Source organism: Patagioenas fasciata, chromosome 28 (assembly GCF_037038585.1).
Source record: "Patagioenas fasciata isolate bPatFas1 chromosome 28, bPatFas1.hap1, whole genome shotgun sequence".
Taxonomy (NCBI): domain Eukaryota; kingdom Metazoa; phylum Chordata; class Aves; order Columbiformes; family Columbidae; genus Patagioenas; species Patagioenas fasciata.
The window spans coordinates 4,997,704-5,014,787 of NC_092547.1; the positions used below are offsets into that span (position 1 = coordinate 4,997,704).

The 17,084-nt window shown below is 66.9% G+C and overlaps 2 protein-coding genes across 3 annotated transcripts; both read right to left on the bottom strand.

Moving 5' to 3' along the window:
* Positions 1-19: 19 nt before the first annotated feature.
* On the bottom strand, positions 20-7,406 carry DGKA (diacylglycerol kinase alpha). 2 transcript variants are annotated; one of them, XM_071799854.1, is made up of 24 exons: positions 7,259-7,406; positions 6,578-6,666; positions 6,352-6,428; positions 6,167-6,278; positions 6,008-6,088; positions 5,868-5,917; positions 5,721-5,795; positions 5,489-5,608; positions 5,294-5,411; positions 4,473-4,561; positions 3,132-3,251; positions 2,960-3,058; positions 2,791-2,880; positions 2,643-2,716; positions 2,481-2,555; positions 2,304-2,389; positions 1,707-1,796; positions 1,455-1,615; positions 1,312-1,376; positions 1,130-1,220; positions 881-1,055; positions 682-802; positions 531-591; positions 20-410 (listed from the first exon to the last, which is right to left on the bottom strand). In XM_071799854.1, exons 2-24 carry the CDS (start codon positions 6,645-6,647, stop codon positions 312-314), a joined length of 2,199 nt encoding a protein of 732 aa, XP_071655955.1. In that variant the 5' UTR covers positions 6,648-6,666; positions 7,259-7,406; the 3' UTR covers positions 20-311. The 2 variants fall into 2 exon arrangements, with proteins under 2 accessions (XP_071655955.1, XP_071655956.1); XM_071799855.1 differs by lacking the exon at positions 7,259-7,406 and having other exon boundaries at positions 6,352-6,424.
* Positions 7,407-9,402: 1,996 nt separating this feature from the next.
* On the bottom strand, positions 9,403-15,444 carry TESPA1 (thymocyte expressed, positive selection associated 1). Its single transcript, XM_071799859.1, has 11 exons — positions 15,359-15,444; positions 13,648-13,842; positions 13,517-13,559; positions 13,151-13,197; positions 12,965-13,018; positions 12,729-12,765; positions 12,591-12,662; positions 12,311-12,519; positions 11,306-12,216; positions 10,927-11,035; positions 9,403-10,805 (listed from the first exon to the last, which is right to left on the bottom strand). Exons 2-11 carry the CDS (start codon positions 13,814-13,816, stop codon positions 10,696-10,698), a joined length of 1,761 nt encoding a protein of 586 aa, XP_071655960.1. The 5' UTR covers positions 13,817-13,842; positions 15,359-15,444; the 3' UTR covers positions 9,403-10,695.
* Positions 15,445-17,084: the final 1,640 nt, after the last annotated feature.

The window sequence follows — 17,084 nt, forward strand, 5'->3', positions numbered from 1 at the left end:
CTCATCACCACAACCAGCACACGTCTCATCACTTTATTACTGTGATAGGCACTTGGAATTGGGGAGGGGGGAATAAATAGGGTGGGGGGGGGTCTGGAGTGAGGTGGGAGGGGTGTGTTCAGCCCCCCCCCCCAGCACCCACAGGCTCTGAGCACCCCTTGGTGGGGGGGACACAGGTGCCACCCCTCTGGGGACACACAGTGTGGGGGTTGGTCTGTGTCCCCTGCCCGGGCGCAGCTCTGGGGGCCTCTGTCCCACCCCCCGGACCCCTCACACCTTGGGGGGGGCCCTTCACCCCCCCCCGGGGCCCCTCACACCTCGGGGGGGCCCTTTTTGAGGCCAAAGAATCCAGAGGCGCGGGGGGGAGGACCCATCAGCATCAGCGCTTGGTTCTTATGGGTAATCTTGATCTGCAAAAGAAACGCTGGGGAGGTCCCAGGGGGGTCCCCCCACACCAGGGGGGGTCCCAAAAAGCTTGGGGGGGGCCACCAGCACCCCAGTTTTTTTTCGGGGGGGGGGGAACCACGTACTGTGCAGGGCGGCTGCATCCAGGGCTCCCCATCGATCTGCATGGGCAGGGGCTTCAGTGTCCTGCGAAATTGAAACCCCCCCCCATAGCTCAATAAATGCCACCCTAGGGATGTCCCCTGTCCCCCCCCCGTCCCCCAGACCCCCCCTCACCGCAGGGTGAGCTCGGAGCACGTCGCCAAGCGCGTCCCTGCGCTCTTCAGCCCCGTGTAGATCTGCCCCATCTCCAGCACCCCCTCCAGCCCCACCACCTCCAGCCGCCCGTCGCTCACATCTGGGGGGCAAACAGAGACATGGGGGGGTCAGCGTGGGGTGGGATGGGGGGGAAAAAAGAGGGGGGCTCCCCACTCACCCTGCACGCAGGTCTTGAGGGTCTCGGCGTCAGTGATGGCGCCCGGGGGGCTCCACGCACCCCCCGGCGCTCGCTTGGTGTCCCCCCAAAGGTTGGAGCCTCCGTGGGTGCTGGGGATGTTGAGCACCGCCAGCCCCGCCAGCGCCGCGCTCAGCACCACGGGGGTCCCGCAGCACTGGGGGGGGGCACGTCAGGGTGGGGGGGACATCACCCCCGAAACCCCCCCCCCCGGGATGGGGACCCCCTCACCTCCACGCTCAGAACGTCCTTCAGCTTCTTACAGGTGGCAAACAGGGTCTCGGAGGTGGCGAATTCCAGGTACCACAGCTTGTTCTTCATCCTGGGGGGGATAGAGAAAAGGGAGGGGGGTGGGGACACAGTGGGGGTGTGGGGACATTGCAGGGGACACAGCGGGGGTGTCCGCACCCCACCTGCTGTTGAACTTCTCAGGGTATTTCTCCCGCATGACGTGGAACCGGTGGGCGATGGAGGCATCCTGGGGGGGCACGGGGGGTCGTGAGGGCATGAGAGGGGGGGATAACCCCCCCCCACACCCCCAGACCCCCCCACGCACCACCCCGATGGAGAAATAGTTGTTGATGATGTCGTAGGGCACCGGGTCCCCCGCGGCCGCCGCGTCCTCGGGGACAACGCGGATGCTCCAGCGATCCAGGGGCACCGCGCTGCTGCCCTCCAGCTCCTGCAGGAGGCGCCCCAGGTCCTCCCCCGCGTACCCTGGGTGGGGCGGAGGGGTGTGAAATGGGGTGGGGGGGGTCAAGGGGTGTGGGGGACCCTCCACCCCCAAATCAAACCCCAGCGCGCTCACCTCCCCCCCAGCGCAGGCAGCGGGCCAGGTCGTTACCGGTCCCCAAGGGCAGGATGGCGACGGGGGGGTGGCGGGGCAGGTTGGCTTTGTCTGGAAGGAAAGGGGGGGTCACCGGGGTGAGCCCGGCCCTTCCGGGAGCGGCCCCCGCGGCCCCCGGGGCAGGGCGAGGGGCGGGTGGGGACCGGGACCCCTCCGAGGGGACCCCCGGGGGTCCCACCCCGCCCGGCGGCTCCCGGTCCCGCAGCCTAAAATCGGCCCCGGCAGCTGTGGGGGGCGCGGGTGCCTCTGCCCGGGGTGGGGACAACGAGTCCCGGCCCCGCCGATGCCACCGACCGACCCACAGCCCGGGGGGGGCTTTGCCGGTCCCCGTCCCCCCGGGGCCGATGGGATCCGCCCGGTTGCGGCGCTGGGGACCGGGGTGGGGGGTCCCAGGCGGCCACTGAAACTGGGATTGCACAGCAACGGAATCGCCACCACGGGACCCCCGAGCGCTCCTGTCCCCGCAAGAGCTCCCGCCACCGTCACCCATCCCAGGACCCCTGACCACCCCGGCAGCATTTGGGGGGGTCTGAGGGGGTTTGGGGGGTCAGCACCCACCAATGGCATCCAGGATCCAGCCCACGGTGCCGTCCCCACCGCACACCAGGACGCGAAAATCCGGCACGTCCCGGAAGAAATTGAGGCTGGGGGGACAAAGTGGGGGTCGGGGGACAAAGGGGGGGGTCAGGCGACAATCCCCCCCCAAACCGGGGTATCCCGCCCCCCCACACTCACCCGGGGGTGGGTCCTCCCTGCTGCAGGTTATAAACCTGCCGGGGGTTGAGCAGATACTGGAACTTGCGCAGCACCCTGGGGGGGCAGAGGGGGGCTGGGGGGGGGCCGGGCAGCCACCCCCCAAGTGGGGAACCCCCCCCGGACCCCCATTTCCCCCCTTACCTCTCCCCCTGCTTCCCTCCACTCTTGGGGTTGACGAAGACGAGGAGCGGGTGGGTGTTTGGGACGGGGCTGATCTGTAGGTGGGGGGGTCAGGATTGAGCCCCCCGGTCCCTGGGTGGGGGGGACACGGGGGGGACACACGACTCACCCGCAGCACCTGCCCCTCGGGGGTGCTGAAACCCTGGGGGGGCTCGTCCCCCGTTGTCCCGCTGCCGTCCCGCTGGCTGTCCTGCCGCTCCTGGGGACACCCCGATTCAGCGGGGGGGGGCTCGGTAGAAGTTGGGGGGGGGCAGCACCCATGGGACCCCCCCACTCACCAGCAGGACGGGGTAGATGGCGGCGGGGGGCAGGATGTGGTCCCGCAGCGCCCCGCAGTCACAGGCGGGGGGGACGAGGGACACGCACTCCTCGTGGATCTGGGGACATGGTGGGGGGGTGAGGGCATTGCGAGGGACACAGGGACCCTCCCTTCATGCGGGGACACCCCACCTTGAGGTGGCACCACACGCAGTGCAGCCCTGTCAGGCTCTGGAAGCTCCGGATCTTCTTGTGGCAGCGCCCACACTTGGCGGCGTCGCAGCCGCCCTGGACCCAGACGTGCGCCTGCACCTGCAAGTGTCACCAGTGTCACCCCCCTGTCACCTGGTCCCCTGTACATCACCCCCAAGTCACCCCTGTATCACCTGGTCCCCTGCACATCACCCCTGTGTCAATCTCCTGTGTCACCCGGTCCTCTGCACATCACCCCCATGTCACCGCCGTGTCACCAGGTCCCCTGCACATCACCCCCATGTCACCCCTGTGTCACCCGGTCCCCTGCACATCACCCCCATGTCACCTGGTCCCCTGCACATCACCCCCATGTCACCCCCATGTCACCTGGTCCCCTGCACATCACCCCTGTGTCACTCTCCTGTGTCACCCGGTCCCCTGCACATCACCCCCATGTCACCCCCATATCAGCCCCATGTCACCTGGTCCCCTGCACATCACCCCTGTGCCACCTGGTCCGCTGCACATCACCCCCCATGTCACCCCCGTGTCACCCGGTCCCCTGCACATCACCCCCATGTCACCCCTGTGTCACCCGGTCCCCTGCACATCACCCCCATGTCACCTGGTCCCCTGCACATCACCCCCATGTCACCCCCATGTCACCTGGTCCCCTGCACATCACCCCTGTGTCACTCTCCTGTGTCACCCGGTCCCCTGCACATCACCCCCATGTCACCCCCATATCAGCCCCATGTCACCTGGTCCCCTGCACATCACCCCTGTGCCACCTGGTCCGCTGCACATCACCCCCATGTCACCCCCGTGTCACCCGGTCCCCTGCACATCACCCCCCTGTCACCCCCGTGTCACCTGGTCTGCTGCACATCACCCCTGTGTCACTCTCCTGTGTCACCCGGTCCCCTGCACATCACCCCCGTGTCATGTCTGTCTCCCCCCGTGTCAGGTCTGCCACGCCTCGGTAACCCCCATGTCACCTCTGTCACCTCCCACCATCGCCTGTGCCACCCCATCAACCCCTGGGCCACCCCTCGTTATCCCCCATGTCACTCTGTCACCCCCTGTGTCACCCCTTGTAAGTCCCCTCATATCCCCCCCGTCACCCCCACGATGTGGGTCTGGGGGCGGGGGGGACTCAGACACCGGGTACCCCCGGAGTGGACGGATGGACGGACAGACAGATTCACAGACACTCAGCTCGGTGGACGAGCAGGCGGGGGTGACACTGGGGGGACAGGTGGAGCAACGGGCTAGGGGCCGGACAGCCGGACGGACGGATGGACAGACGGACGGACAGATGGACAGACGGACGCTCACCCCGGCCTCGCGGCGGGACTTCGCGTACGTGCTGACGCAGCTGGGGGGCGCGCGGCGCGCGCAGCGCTCGTGCACCGTAAACCTGCACACTGGGTGGGGCGGGGGCGGGGCTAGAGGCGGGGCCACGCCCACTACCCCCCGGCTCCGCCCATCCAGGCCAATCACATCACCTGGCCACGCCCCCGGCCACACCCACCGACCACACCCTGAGACTGGCCACGCCCCTGCCACACCCTGTCCCCAACCCACGGGTGCAGCTCCGCTCCTGCTTGCGCAGCCCCCTGTCCCTATGTCCCCTGTCGCCGTGTCCCCATGTTCCCTGTCCCCATCCCCACGCTGTCCCCGTGTCCCCTGTTCTGCTCATGGGTGCAGCTGAGCCCCTGCTTGTGCAGCCCCAGGAGCAGCGCCCCGTCCCTGTCCCCATGTCCTGTCCCCTTTCCCCATGTCCCCTGTCCTGCTCACGCGTGCATCTCAGCCTCTGCTTGTGCAGCCCCAGCAGCAGTGCCCCGTCCCCAATGTCCCTGTCTCCATCCCCGTTCCCATATCCCCATGCTGTCCCCATCCCGGTCCCCACGTCCCCATGCTGTCCCCATCCCTGTCCCCATGCTGTCCCCTGTGCCACTCACGGGTGCAGCTCAGCCCCAGCTTGTGCAGCCCCAGCAGCAGCACCCCTGTCCCCATGCTGTCCCCGTGTCCCCACGCTGTCCCCATGTCCCCTGTGCCACTCACAGGTGCAGCTCAGCCCCTGCTTGTGCAGCATCAGCAGCAGCACCCCTGTCCCCATGTCCCCACGCTGTCCCCGTGTCCCCTGTGCCACTCACGGGTGCAGCTCAGCCCCTGCTTGCGCAGCCCCACCAGCAGCGCCGCGCACACGTTGCAGTACACGGGCCGGTTAAAATGCTTCAGCCGCCACCGGTGCTGCCCCTCGTCCTTCATGTGCTGGGGGGGGACACACAGATTGGGGGGTCAGAGCCACCCTGGGGGGGGTCCCTGCGCGGTGACACCCCCAGACTTACCCCCTCCAGGCCCAGCAGCACCAGCAGCGGGATGTTGGTGACCCCCCCCCGCAGCCACTCGGCCAGGGACACCGTCCCGCTCCCGTCGTAGTCGATCTCCCGCATCATCTCCTGCAGGATCTGGGATGGGGGCAGGGGGGGGACACGGGGCTCAGGGGGGTGGTGACAGGGCTGGTGGGGGGGACATAGAGCCCCCCACACCCTCCCCATGCCCCCCACCAGCCCCACTCACCGGCTTCAGCTCAGTGACGTCCCAGTCCAGGTACTGGGCCACCCGCATCATCTGGGTGATGATCCGATCCACCTCCTGGGGGGACAGTGTCAGCAGGATGGGGGGGTCCCCACAGCCCCCCAAAACCCCCCCAGGCCCCCCGCTCACCGAACTGTCCAGGAGCCCGTTCCCATCCTTGTCATACAGCTTGAAGGTGACTGGGGGGGTGGACAGAGGGTACAGGGGGGTTGAGGGAACCCCGGTAGGTCCCTGGGGACCCCCCCCCGTGGGGACACCCCCCCACTCACACTCCAGCTTGTCCTCAGGGCGCCCCCCCTCCAGCAGCGAGAAGTAGCAGGAGACATCGTTAATGCTGACGAGGTCGTTGCCTGTGGGGACAGACCCTGATGAGACCCCCCGAGTGCCCCCCCCGGACCCCCCCCTTTGTCCCTCCGACCCCCCCTCACCTCCCTGGCCGCTCTGGAAGGAGGCAAAGAGGTGGCGGCACAGCAGCTCGGGGACATCATCGGCGTCCAGGTAACTGCGCAGGAACAGCCTGAACCCCTCGAAATCCAGGCACTGGGGGGCACAGGGGGGGTCAGGCCGTGTGCCCCCATTTGGGGACACCCCGGGGGACACACGGGGACCCCACCTCGCCCTGGCGGTGCTGCGAGAAGGTCCCCCCGTTGCGGAAATCCTGCAGCACGTCCTGCACCTTCCTGCTGCTGTCTGGGGACAGAGGCGGCTGTGGGGGCTGCACACGTGTGTAAACCCCCCCCCCCACGCGTGAAAACCCCCACGCACACGCGTGTGCAGGTGTGTACGGGGTGGCCGCCCCCCCCCCCCCAAAAAACAGGTGTCCCTCCCAAATCACTCACAGTCCATGTACTTCTGCAGCTGTGCGAACTCCTGGGGGCTCAGGGTGGCCCAGTCGGGGGCGACCTCCATGGCGGGGACACCCCCGGTTCTGCGGGTGACACGGGGACGCCCTCACCCCCCCGTTTCTCGGCACCCGCCCCCGGGGCGGCACCGGAGGCTCCGGGACTTCCCCGGTGCCTCTTCCTCCCCCTTCTCGGTCTCGCCCATTCCGAGCCGTCCCGGACCCCCCGCCCGGGGCATCCCCGTCCATCCGGTACCGCCCAGTAGCGCCCGGTAACGTCCGGTTCCGCCCGGTGCCGCCCCGCCGGACCCCCCCCCCCGGGCCATCCCATATCCCCCGGTACCACCCGGTACCGCCTGTTAACGTCCGGTAACGTCCGGTGCAGCCCGGTATCGCCCTGCCGGACCCTACCCCGGCGCATCCTGTGCCCCCGGTACAACCCGGTACCGCCCAGTGCCGTCCGCTACAACCCAGTACAACCCGGTACTTCCCGGTACCGCCCGGTCCGGCCCCGTACTGCCCAGTACAGGCCGGTACCGTCCGATACAACCCGGTACTTCCCGGTCCAACCCGATACTTCCCGGTGCCGCCCGGTACAACCCGGCACTTCCCGGTACCGCCCGTTCCGAGCCGCCCCGCCCCGCCAGACCCCCCCCCGGTGCCGCCGCCCGGTCCGTACCTGGCGGGTCCCGACAGCGGCTGCTCCCGGCCCGGCCCCGTGACATCAGAGCCGGAGGGGCGGGGGCGGCACCGGCCGCACGTGCTGGGGATGAGGGGACCCACAGCCCCGCCCCGGGGACACCCCCCGGTATCACCCCCCCTACCGGTACCGGAGCCACCGCCGTTCCCTCCTGTAGCCCGGGGTGGGGGCGACAGGGGGACACGAAGCGGGGACCGCCCCCCCCCCACCCACCACACCGGGGGGGCGGCGGGCAAAGTGGGGGGGTACGGGGACCCCCCCGGTTGGAAACCCCCCGGTGGCGGCTGCCGCCCCGGTAGCGAACGGCGCCCACGGAGCCGCCCCCCGTCCGTGGGGACCGGGGGGCGCACCTGGGGGTTTGGGGGCCCTCCTGGGGCGGTGTTGGGACTCGAAACCGCGTGTGGGAGCGGGGGGGGACACACGACGTGGGGGGGACACACACGACATGGGGGACACACGACGTGGCGGGGGGGATGCGGCATAGCGGGGGACACACAGGACGCTCGAGGTCCCCGGGTGGGGTCACGGAGGGGACAATTCGGGGACCCCCCCATGGCATCGCATCCCCCCCGCGGCGGCGCCGCTTCCGCCCCCCCCCCCGCGCTATCTCGGGTGCGATCGGGGCCGGCGGTGGCGGTTTGGGGGTTCGCGTCCCGCAGGCGGCGGAACCTCAGGGGACGGGGCGGGGAACACACACGCGTGTCCCCGCTGCCCCCTCAAGAACAAGAACCCCTCACGCGGGGGGGCGCGGCCATTGACGCCCCCCCAGGGCCACGGGGGACAGAGGACGGGACTTGGGGACACGGCGATGGGCACAAGGAGGGGTGGCCCGGCCTGCGGTCGCTGCGGCAACGCCAGGGGGGTGGGGGGGGCTCCGCCGGTGCGTGGCGGGAATCGGGGCGCTGCCCCTTTAAAAGCAAAATGGCCGCCGGCCGCGGGGCGGGGCCCGGGAGGCCGGAAGTGTTGTCGCGCACGGAAGATGGCGCCGCCCGGTGTGGGTGAGCGGACCGGGGAGCGCGGAGCCGCCGCCCCCCCCGAGCCGCCCCGGGAACGGGGCCTGGGGACACAGCGGGGCGGGGGGGACACCCGTCCCGGCCAATCACACCACGTGTCCCCGCCCCGGGCCTGGCCACGCCCCCGGCCACACCCTGCCACTGGCCACGCCCCTGCCACGCCCTGTCCCCAACCCACCGCCCGCCGGTGCAGCTCAGCCCTGCTTGCGCAGCCCCTGGCCCCGTGTCCCGTGTCCCGGTGTCCCCATATCGCCATGTCCCATGTCCCCATGTCCCCGTGTCCCCATGTCCTCGTGTCCCCATATCCCCATGTTCCCTGTCTCCATGTCCCCATGTCCCCATGACCCCCTATCGCCATGTCCCACGTCCCCATGTCCCCATATTCCCATGTCCCCTGTCTCCATGTCCCCTGTCCCCGTGTCCCCATGTCCCCTGTCCCCATGTCCCCATATCGCCATGTCCCATGTCCCCATGTCCCATGTCCCCATATCCCCGTGTCCCCATATCCCCATGTCCCTGTGTCCCCATGTCCCCATGTCGCCATGTCCCATGTCCCCTGTCCCCATTCCTGTCCCTGTCCCCATCCCTGTCCCTGTCCCTGTTCCTGTCCCCATGTCCCCATCCCTGTCCCCATGTCCCCATGCTGTCCCCTGTCTCACCCATGGGTGGAGCTCAGCCCCTGCTTGCGCAGCCCCAGCAGCAGCGCCCGTCCCCATGTCCCCTGTCTCCATGTCCCCTGTCCCCGTGTCCCCATGTCCCCATGTCCCCATATCGCCATGTCTCATATCCCCATGTCCCCTGTCCCCATCCCTGTCCCCACGTCCCCATGCTGTCCCCTGTCTCACCCATGGGTGGAGCTCAGCCCCTGCTTGTGCAGCCCCAGCAGCAGCGCCCGTCCCCATGTCCCCTGTCCCTGTCCCCATGTCCCCTGTCCCCATGTCCCCGTGTCCCTGTGTCGGATACACTCGACACCCCAGCCAAACCAGCAGCATTTTGGTCCCAGAGGGAAGGGCCTGAGCTGCAGCCCCCGAGACAATAATATAGATTAAAAGTATACATAAACACATATAAATGTATATGTACAAATACATATATACAAAGATACCACACATAGAAAAATATATATCAATAAATATCTATATAAATGCGTCTATTTGCATACAAATCGCCCCAAGGCGCTTTGCATATTCAACGCGTCTTTTTGTTCTCTTTCTGTTCCGCCCCATGTGGAGAAGGGAGAATGACCAGGTGACAAAGAGAGGGACAGGGAGACAGACCGGGTGACAGAGAGAGGGACAAAGGGACCAGGTGACAAAGAGAGGGACAGGGAGAGAGACCGGGTGACAAAGAGAGGGACAGGGAGAGAGACCGGGTGACAAAGAGAGGGACAAAGGGACCAGGTGACAAAGAGAGGGACAGGGAGAAAGACCAGGTGACAGAGAGAGGGACAGGGAGAGAGACCGGGTGACAAAGAGAGGGACAGGGAGACAGACCGGGTGACAGAGGGACAGGGAGAATGACCAGGTGACAGAGGGAGGGACAGGGAGAAAGACCGGGTGACAAATAGAGGAACAAGGAGAACAACCGGGTGACAAAGAGAGGGACAATAGGCAGAGGGAAGGAGGGGACAAAGTAAGAGACAAGGAGCAGGATGGAGATGGTGGGGAAAATCCTACGATGGGCGGCAGGACAGACGGATAAAGGAGAAACGGGTTGGGGGACATGTCCCCAGTGCTGTCCCGGGTTGGGTGACATGTCCCCAATGCCATCCCAGGTTGGGAGACACATCCCCACTGCTGTCCCGGGTTGGGGGATGTGTCCCCATTGCTGTCCCAGTCTGGGGGATGTGTCCCCAGTGCCATCCTGGTCTGGGGGACACATCCCCAGTGCTGTCCCAGGTTGGGTGACATGTCCCCAGTGCCATCCCAGGTTGGGGGACACGTCCCCAGTGCTGTCCCGGTCTGGGTGACATGTCCCCAGTGCTGTCCCAGTGCCAGGGCAGATGGGGGACATGTCCCCAGTGCTGTTCCAGGTTGGGGGACACGTCCCCAGTGCCGTTCCAGGCTGGGGGACATGTCCCCAGTGCCATCCCCGGTTGGGGGACACGTCCCCAGTGCTGTCCCGGTCTGGGGGACACATCCCCAGTGCTGTCCCAATACCAGGGCAGATGTCCCCAGTGCTGTCCCAGTGCGGTTGTGACCACCAGAGCCATCAGGTTGGGGACAGGGGGACATGTGTGCTCCTTGGGACCAAAGTCCAGAGTTCCCTGTGCCGAACACCCCCACATGCAGCTCGGGCCGGTCCCTGTGTCCCAAACGTGGCGGCCCGGTGCAGTCCGTCTGTCCCCCCCCGGCCGTGGTTCCTGCCGCCGCAGGGACAAGTGCGGGTCCCTCTGTGGTGGCCTCAGGCCATCTGGTCGGTGTCACAAAGCCAGGGGGGTGGGTGTCCCCACACCGGCTCCTCCACGAAGCCGCTGCTGTCGGACCGGCCGCTGCCACCGTGCAGCATGAAACCTGCAGAGCGGGGACATGGGGACACATGGGGACACATGGGGACACATGGGGACACACGCTGGCACCCACGGGGCTGGCGGCCCTGCTGCCCCTCAAGACAGGGGGACGCCCCCCAACTCACTTCTCCGGATGGTGACGGAGGGACAGAGGGACCGACCGGATTCCACGTGGGTGTCACCTTCATTGTCATTGTCATTGTCATCGTCATCGTCCTCGCTGGTGCTCGGGAGCTGCGGGCAGGACGTGGCGTGTCAGTGCACACGTGTGTGTCACGTGTGTGTGTGCACACGCGTGTGCAAGAGCCACCATGATGGCACGAGCCCTGCGCCCCCTCCTACCCGAAATCATTCAAAGCTTTAAAGCCATGTGGGGACATTTCCCACTCTGGGGACATTTCCCACTCTGGGGACATTTCCCCCCAGCGCACCCACCACCACCTGCAGCCAAAGGGACCCCCCCACTGTCCCCACTGTCCCCACCACCCCAGTGTCAACCCTCACCTCCTCCAGCTCGAAGGAGTCACCCGGTTCCTGCCAGTGGGGACAGGGGGACACGGGGACCTTCCCGGGGGGGTGTCCGGTGTCCTTCAGGGGGCCCCCCCAGTGCCGGTCCCCACTCCGGTGACCTCCGGTTCTTGGGGTGTCTGGGCTGGGGGAACAAGTCCCCATGGAGTGCTGGGGGTCCTTGGTGTAGGGGGACAGGGGACCCGGCGCTGGGGACAAGGTGACACCTGCAGCAGCGTCCAGTTGGTGCTCCTCCTGTCCTGCTCTCGGGGGACACGGAGCGTCCCCGGTCACCCCCGTGGGGCTGTCACCACTGCCATGGGGACAGCACCGCTCTGCGTGTCCCCACGCAGCTCCAACCAGTGTCCCCACTGGGGTTGGGCTTGGGGACATCGCCTGCTCCCCCTCCCCACCACAGTGATGGGGACACACGGGGACAGCCCACACCAGGCGAGGTGACAGCGGCGCTTGGGGACCCCTCATTGCTCCCCAAGGGTGCTGCAGTGTCCCCGTGTTCCCACCCCCTCCCCAGCTCATGGGGACATTGGCTGCGTCCAACCCAAACATCTCCTCCCGCATCCCCTTCCCCAGGGCAGGGGACACAGGGGACACCTGCCCGGTCCCCCACGGGTTGTCCCCATCCCGCAGATCGTCCTTGTCCCCCAGGTTGTCCCCGTTCCGCGGGGACACATAGAGAGACATGGTGGATACGACCTTCTTCAGCCGCTCAACGGGCGAGAGGGTGGCGAGCTGGGCTGGGGGGGACACACGTGTGCCGGGGACAGGGGGACACGGCCATGCGGGGCGGGGGGGACAGATGCACCGCACGGGGGTCCGCGAGACGTAGGAGTAGAGGCAGAAGAAAGAGTCGGCGGTGGCAGCCAGAGCCTGCGCCTGCTGGAAGCGACCTGGGGGGGCGAGGAGCCACGTTGGGGAAACTGAGGCACGGGGGCACCTTTCCCATCATCTCCAAGGGGACGTGGGGACCCATGTGTCACTCACCGGCCAGCGCCAGCCCGGGCTCCTCCGTCTCCAGCCGCCGCGCTTGTGCGCGGAGGAAGAGCCCGACGTCCATGCCCCTGGCGCGGGACGGGGTGGCGAGGAAGCGGGGGGGGACGCGCGCCATGGCCCCCGGTTCGCTGTGCGCGAAGCCCAGGCTGGCCAGGATCTCCTCGGCGTCCTCCTGCCGCCACGCCAGCACCGCCGCCACGCTGCGGGGGGACAGCCCCGTGTCACCAAGGGGGTGGCATAGACCCCCCCCCATGCACCCCACAGCTCCTACCTGCAGCTGGTCTTGGTGGGGAGGCTGGAGAGGCTGCTGGAGGCCACGCTGGGGGGTTTGTCCCTCGGGGTTCTGAGGGACAACAGAATGAGCGAAGGGGACAATGTCCCCAAACCCCCCCGGGACCCCAAAGCTCACCTGCCTGTAGCCTCGTGGCTCCCCAGTAGCAGAAGGGCTGGGAAAAGGGAGCGGAGAGGGGACAGAGTGACACGGGGGGGTAGGAGACAGATGTCCTCCCCTGCTGCCACAGAGGGGATGCAGAGCCTGGGGACATCCCACCAAAACGGGGGATGGTGGCTGTGTCCCCCCTGCCCTGCCTCTGCTCGTGGGTGACAGTGACACAGTGGGAGGGGACACCCGAGGGTGGCCGGTACCTTCAGCTCCCAGCGTCAGGTCGTCCTCGAAGCTGGTCCTGTTGTTCCCACACCCTGCAGGGACACCCCGAGCTGGGGACACGTCCGAGGTCCTCGGGGACGTCCCCCGCCGTGGCCTGGGTGGCTTTTGGGGACACACAGGGACAAGCAGCACCCAGGAGAGCCATGGGGACAACGGTGACGTACCCAAGGGACCCGGTGAGCCTGGCTCCTCCGGCTCCTCCACCAGTGACCTGGGGGGGACAAACCCCGTTACAGCCCCATCCCGGGGCGGGGGGAGGTGGGGCGGGCGGTGGGGACAGGGACAGAGGTGACAGGGCACAGGGTGCGGCGGGTGCCAGGGTGGGTGTGCAAGGTGGGGTTTCCCTCAGAGACCCCCAAACCCCCCAGGAGATCCTGGTGACCCCCCATGGCTACATGTCACCTGGGGGCAAGTGGCAAGGGGGGGATGACACAGATGCCACTGTCCTGCTGGCACCCACAGCTTCAAGAAGGGCCAAGGGGGTGTTGGTGTTGTCCCACCATGGTGACACCAATGACCCCCCCACTCACCCGCACTCCTGCAGCCACGTCTCGATCTTCCTGGAGGGGCTTCCTGGGGTGGGGGGGGACACAGACACCCATGAGGTGACACAGCACTGGGGACACCCCCGTCCCATCTGCACCCCCAGGACCCCAGTGACCTTCGAGAAAGACGTCGTCCAGGTGGGGGGGCGGCAGCTCGGGGACACCGCGGGTGGCGGGGGCCACCTCGTCCTCATCGGGGACCGTGGGTCGCCAGCTCCGGCTCTGCCGGGCCCACGCTCGCCGCTTCTCCCACCAGGACGGGCTCAGCACCGACGTCCCCTCCATGGCCACAGCGCCGGGTGGGGGTCACCCTGCAGGGACAGGAAAGCTGTGACATGGGGTGACCACAGTGACATAATGTGACCACCGCAGGGTCCCCTTCGGGGTCCTTTGGCGCTGGGTCATGGGTCACACAGCCCTTGGTTGGGGATAAGTGAAGCCCCCCAGCTCCAAACCCAGTCCCTGGTCCTTGCTGGGGGAGGCCAATGTCACCCGCTGTGCCTGGGGGGGACGGGGACAGCGCTGCTGCAGTGAACGGAAGAGCTGACGGGACCAAGATAAGGCGCATGGGACCAAGATAAGATGCATGAGGCACCCGAGCGCTACCAGAACATCCTGGTCCAGCTGTCACCGAACGCTGCTGGAGCGGCAACATCCCAGTTCCTCCATCCCCAAGTGCTATGGGAGCGGGAACATCCCAGTTCCTCCATCCCCAAGCGTTACTGGAGCAGGAACATCCCAGTTCCACCATCACCAAGTGTTACTGGAGTGGGAACATCCCAGTTCCATCATCCCCAAGTGTTGCCGGAGCAGGAACATCCCAGTTCCATCATCCCCAAGTGTTGCCGGAGCAGGAACATCCCAGTTCCACCATCCCCAAGTGTTACTGGAGTCGGAACATCCCAGTTCCACCATCCCCAAGTGTTACCGGAGTGGGAACATCCCAGTTCCACCATCCCCAAGCGGTACCAGAGTGGGAACATCCCAGTTCCACCATCCCCAAGTGCCACCAGAGCAGGAACATCCCAGTTCCACCATCATCAGTGTCACCAGAGCAGGAACGTCCCAGTTCCACCATCCCCAAGTGCCACCAGAGCAGGAACATCCCAGTTCCACCATCCCCAAGTGTTACTGGAGTGGGAACATCCCAGTTCCACCATCATCAGTGTCACCAGAGCGGGAACATCCCAGTTCCACCATCATCAGTGTCACCAGAGCGGGAACATCCCAGTTCCACCATCCCCAAGCGGTACCGGAGCGGGAACACCCTGGTCCAGTCGTCACCCCCATCGTGCGAAGGGAAACGCTGTCAGGGCCACTATGGCGCCGTCCCCTCGTGCCCAAGGCCAGCGCGGTTCGTCCCCCCCCGCGGTGCCACAGCTGCACCGAAAGTCCCCGGCGGAGGGGGTGCAGGTGCCGCGTGTCCCTGTCACCGTTTCCCCATTTCACCCCTTGCCGGGAGAGGCGTAGTTGGGGTGACGTCCCAGACAGGATCCCGCGCTGTGTGAGCATCAGTGTCCCCCAGTCCCCCGGAGGGGGACAAAGGGGCTGTGCAGGGGGGTGCACACACTGGGGATGGGGGGAGTGTCCTAGCGCTGTCCCCTGCTGTCCCCAGCCCTGACCCCCCCTTGTCCCCACTCCGCTCCCACAAAAAGCTTTTCCATTGTCTCCAGGGATGCGAATCGTCCCTCCCGGGTGTCCCCATGGTCCCCATGGCGCTGTGTCTTCCTCCCCAACCCCAAACCCATCCACCCCAGTCCCCCCTTTTCCTGCAGCCCCTCCTGGGTCACAACCCCCCAAAACCCTTCATGTGGATCCAACACTCACCGGCGCAGGGTGGGCAACCTCTGCCTATCCCCGGCGAGGGGCCATCGGCCGTGGCGTCCCGCCGCCCCCCCACCGCGCCCGGCCACCCCCCCCCGGCATCTGTCGTCAGCGGGGAGGGAGGAAACTCGTCTGTTTTGAAGAGGAAATTTAAGAAGAATTCAACAGCGAAACCTCAAGCGTTGCCCCACATCCGCTGCCACAACGGGAGCTTAATGAGCCACCGACGTGGGCGAGCGTGGCTAATAATAGCCCGGGTGGCAAGCGAGCCACCCAGGTCACCCCAGGGGCCACTTGTCTTCTGGAGGGGTCCCCTGTGCCACACCAGTGGCCGTGACACCCAACGGGGGTCTCAAGACCACGAGGTGGCCGGTGCCGCGTCCCCAAACAGCGCGATGTGCGGGGTGGACGTGGCGTGGGGGACACGAGGATGAGGAGGAGGAGGAAGGTTCTTCGCACCCCTCTTGTGTCCGTCACGCTGTGCCAAGCCGCCGATGCCACCGCGGCGATAAGGGACAGTGTGGCTTATCACCCGCTGGCCAGGCTGGCCCAGCGCGGCCGCGATAAGGGGAACCCCCCCTGCTCGAGGGGAGGGGGACAAGCCAGGTTGGGGTGACACTTGGTGGCTCTGTGGTGTTTCCAAGGGGGTGACAAGCGGTTTTCCCCACGGGTTATTTGCCAATCCCACCCTCCAGCGTGTCCCCCGGTGCACACGGTCACAGGGGCGACCCCACCGAGGACACCCCGATGTGGGGACACCGCGGTGACATCCCTGGTCCCTCCTCCGTGGGTCCCCTGGGACCCCGTTTTCGGTGCCGATTGCAGCCACGATCCCATCCCAAAAGGCAAAGCAGCTCCTGCACGGCGCTGGGACTGCCCTGTGCCCCCCCCCGGGATATTATCACCCTGAATTCACCATTCCCCCCACCTGCATGGGGTTTTTTGGGGGGGTGACAGACGATTCGGGAGTCTTTGCACGTCCCCTGGGGACGGGACACGTTGGCATTGCCCCTCTCTGGCTCCGCTATGGGGGGTCTCATTCTGCCCCCCCCAGTCCCATCCAGCACCCACAACCCAGCAGGGACATGTGGGGGGGGGCACTGACCCCGAGGACCAGGGGACATTGCGTTTAGTGCCACCAAAGCCTGAATATTGATGTTTCTAGTCCTGATTTTTTGGGGGGGTGTCCCAATTTAACCACTTCACCCCCCCATATTTCACCTGCATTGTCCTTTTTGAGCCCCCCCCATTGTATTTTGCTCTTGCTACATCACCTCAATGGCATCAGGACCATCTGGGGGGGGGGAGGCGCACAGGGATAGGGACCCCCCTCATGCACCCACTATGAGGTCCCTGGGTGGGGGGGGCAGGACGCCCTATGGTCCTGTGGGGTGGGGGGGTCAGCTCAGTTTGGAGCATCCCTGGGTGGGGAGACCCGGGATGGGGCAGAATTGAACCCCGGGGGCAGGAACAGCCCTGGGGGGGTCACCAGGGGGCCCGGGGGGGGTCAGGGGGGCCACGGCGTCACGAGGCTGCGGTTCGGCGAGTGCTTTTTGGCATCAATAATTCACAGCGGCTGCGGCAGATGGAGCGGGACACGGGGGTGGGGGGGTCACGGGGGGGTTTGGGGGTCCCGCTGCCTTTTCAACCCCTGGGCCAAGCTGGGGAGCACCCCCCCCACACCATGGGCATCCTCACCCCCAGCACCCCCTCCCTGCACCCCCATTGG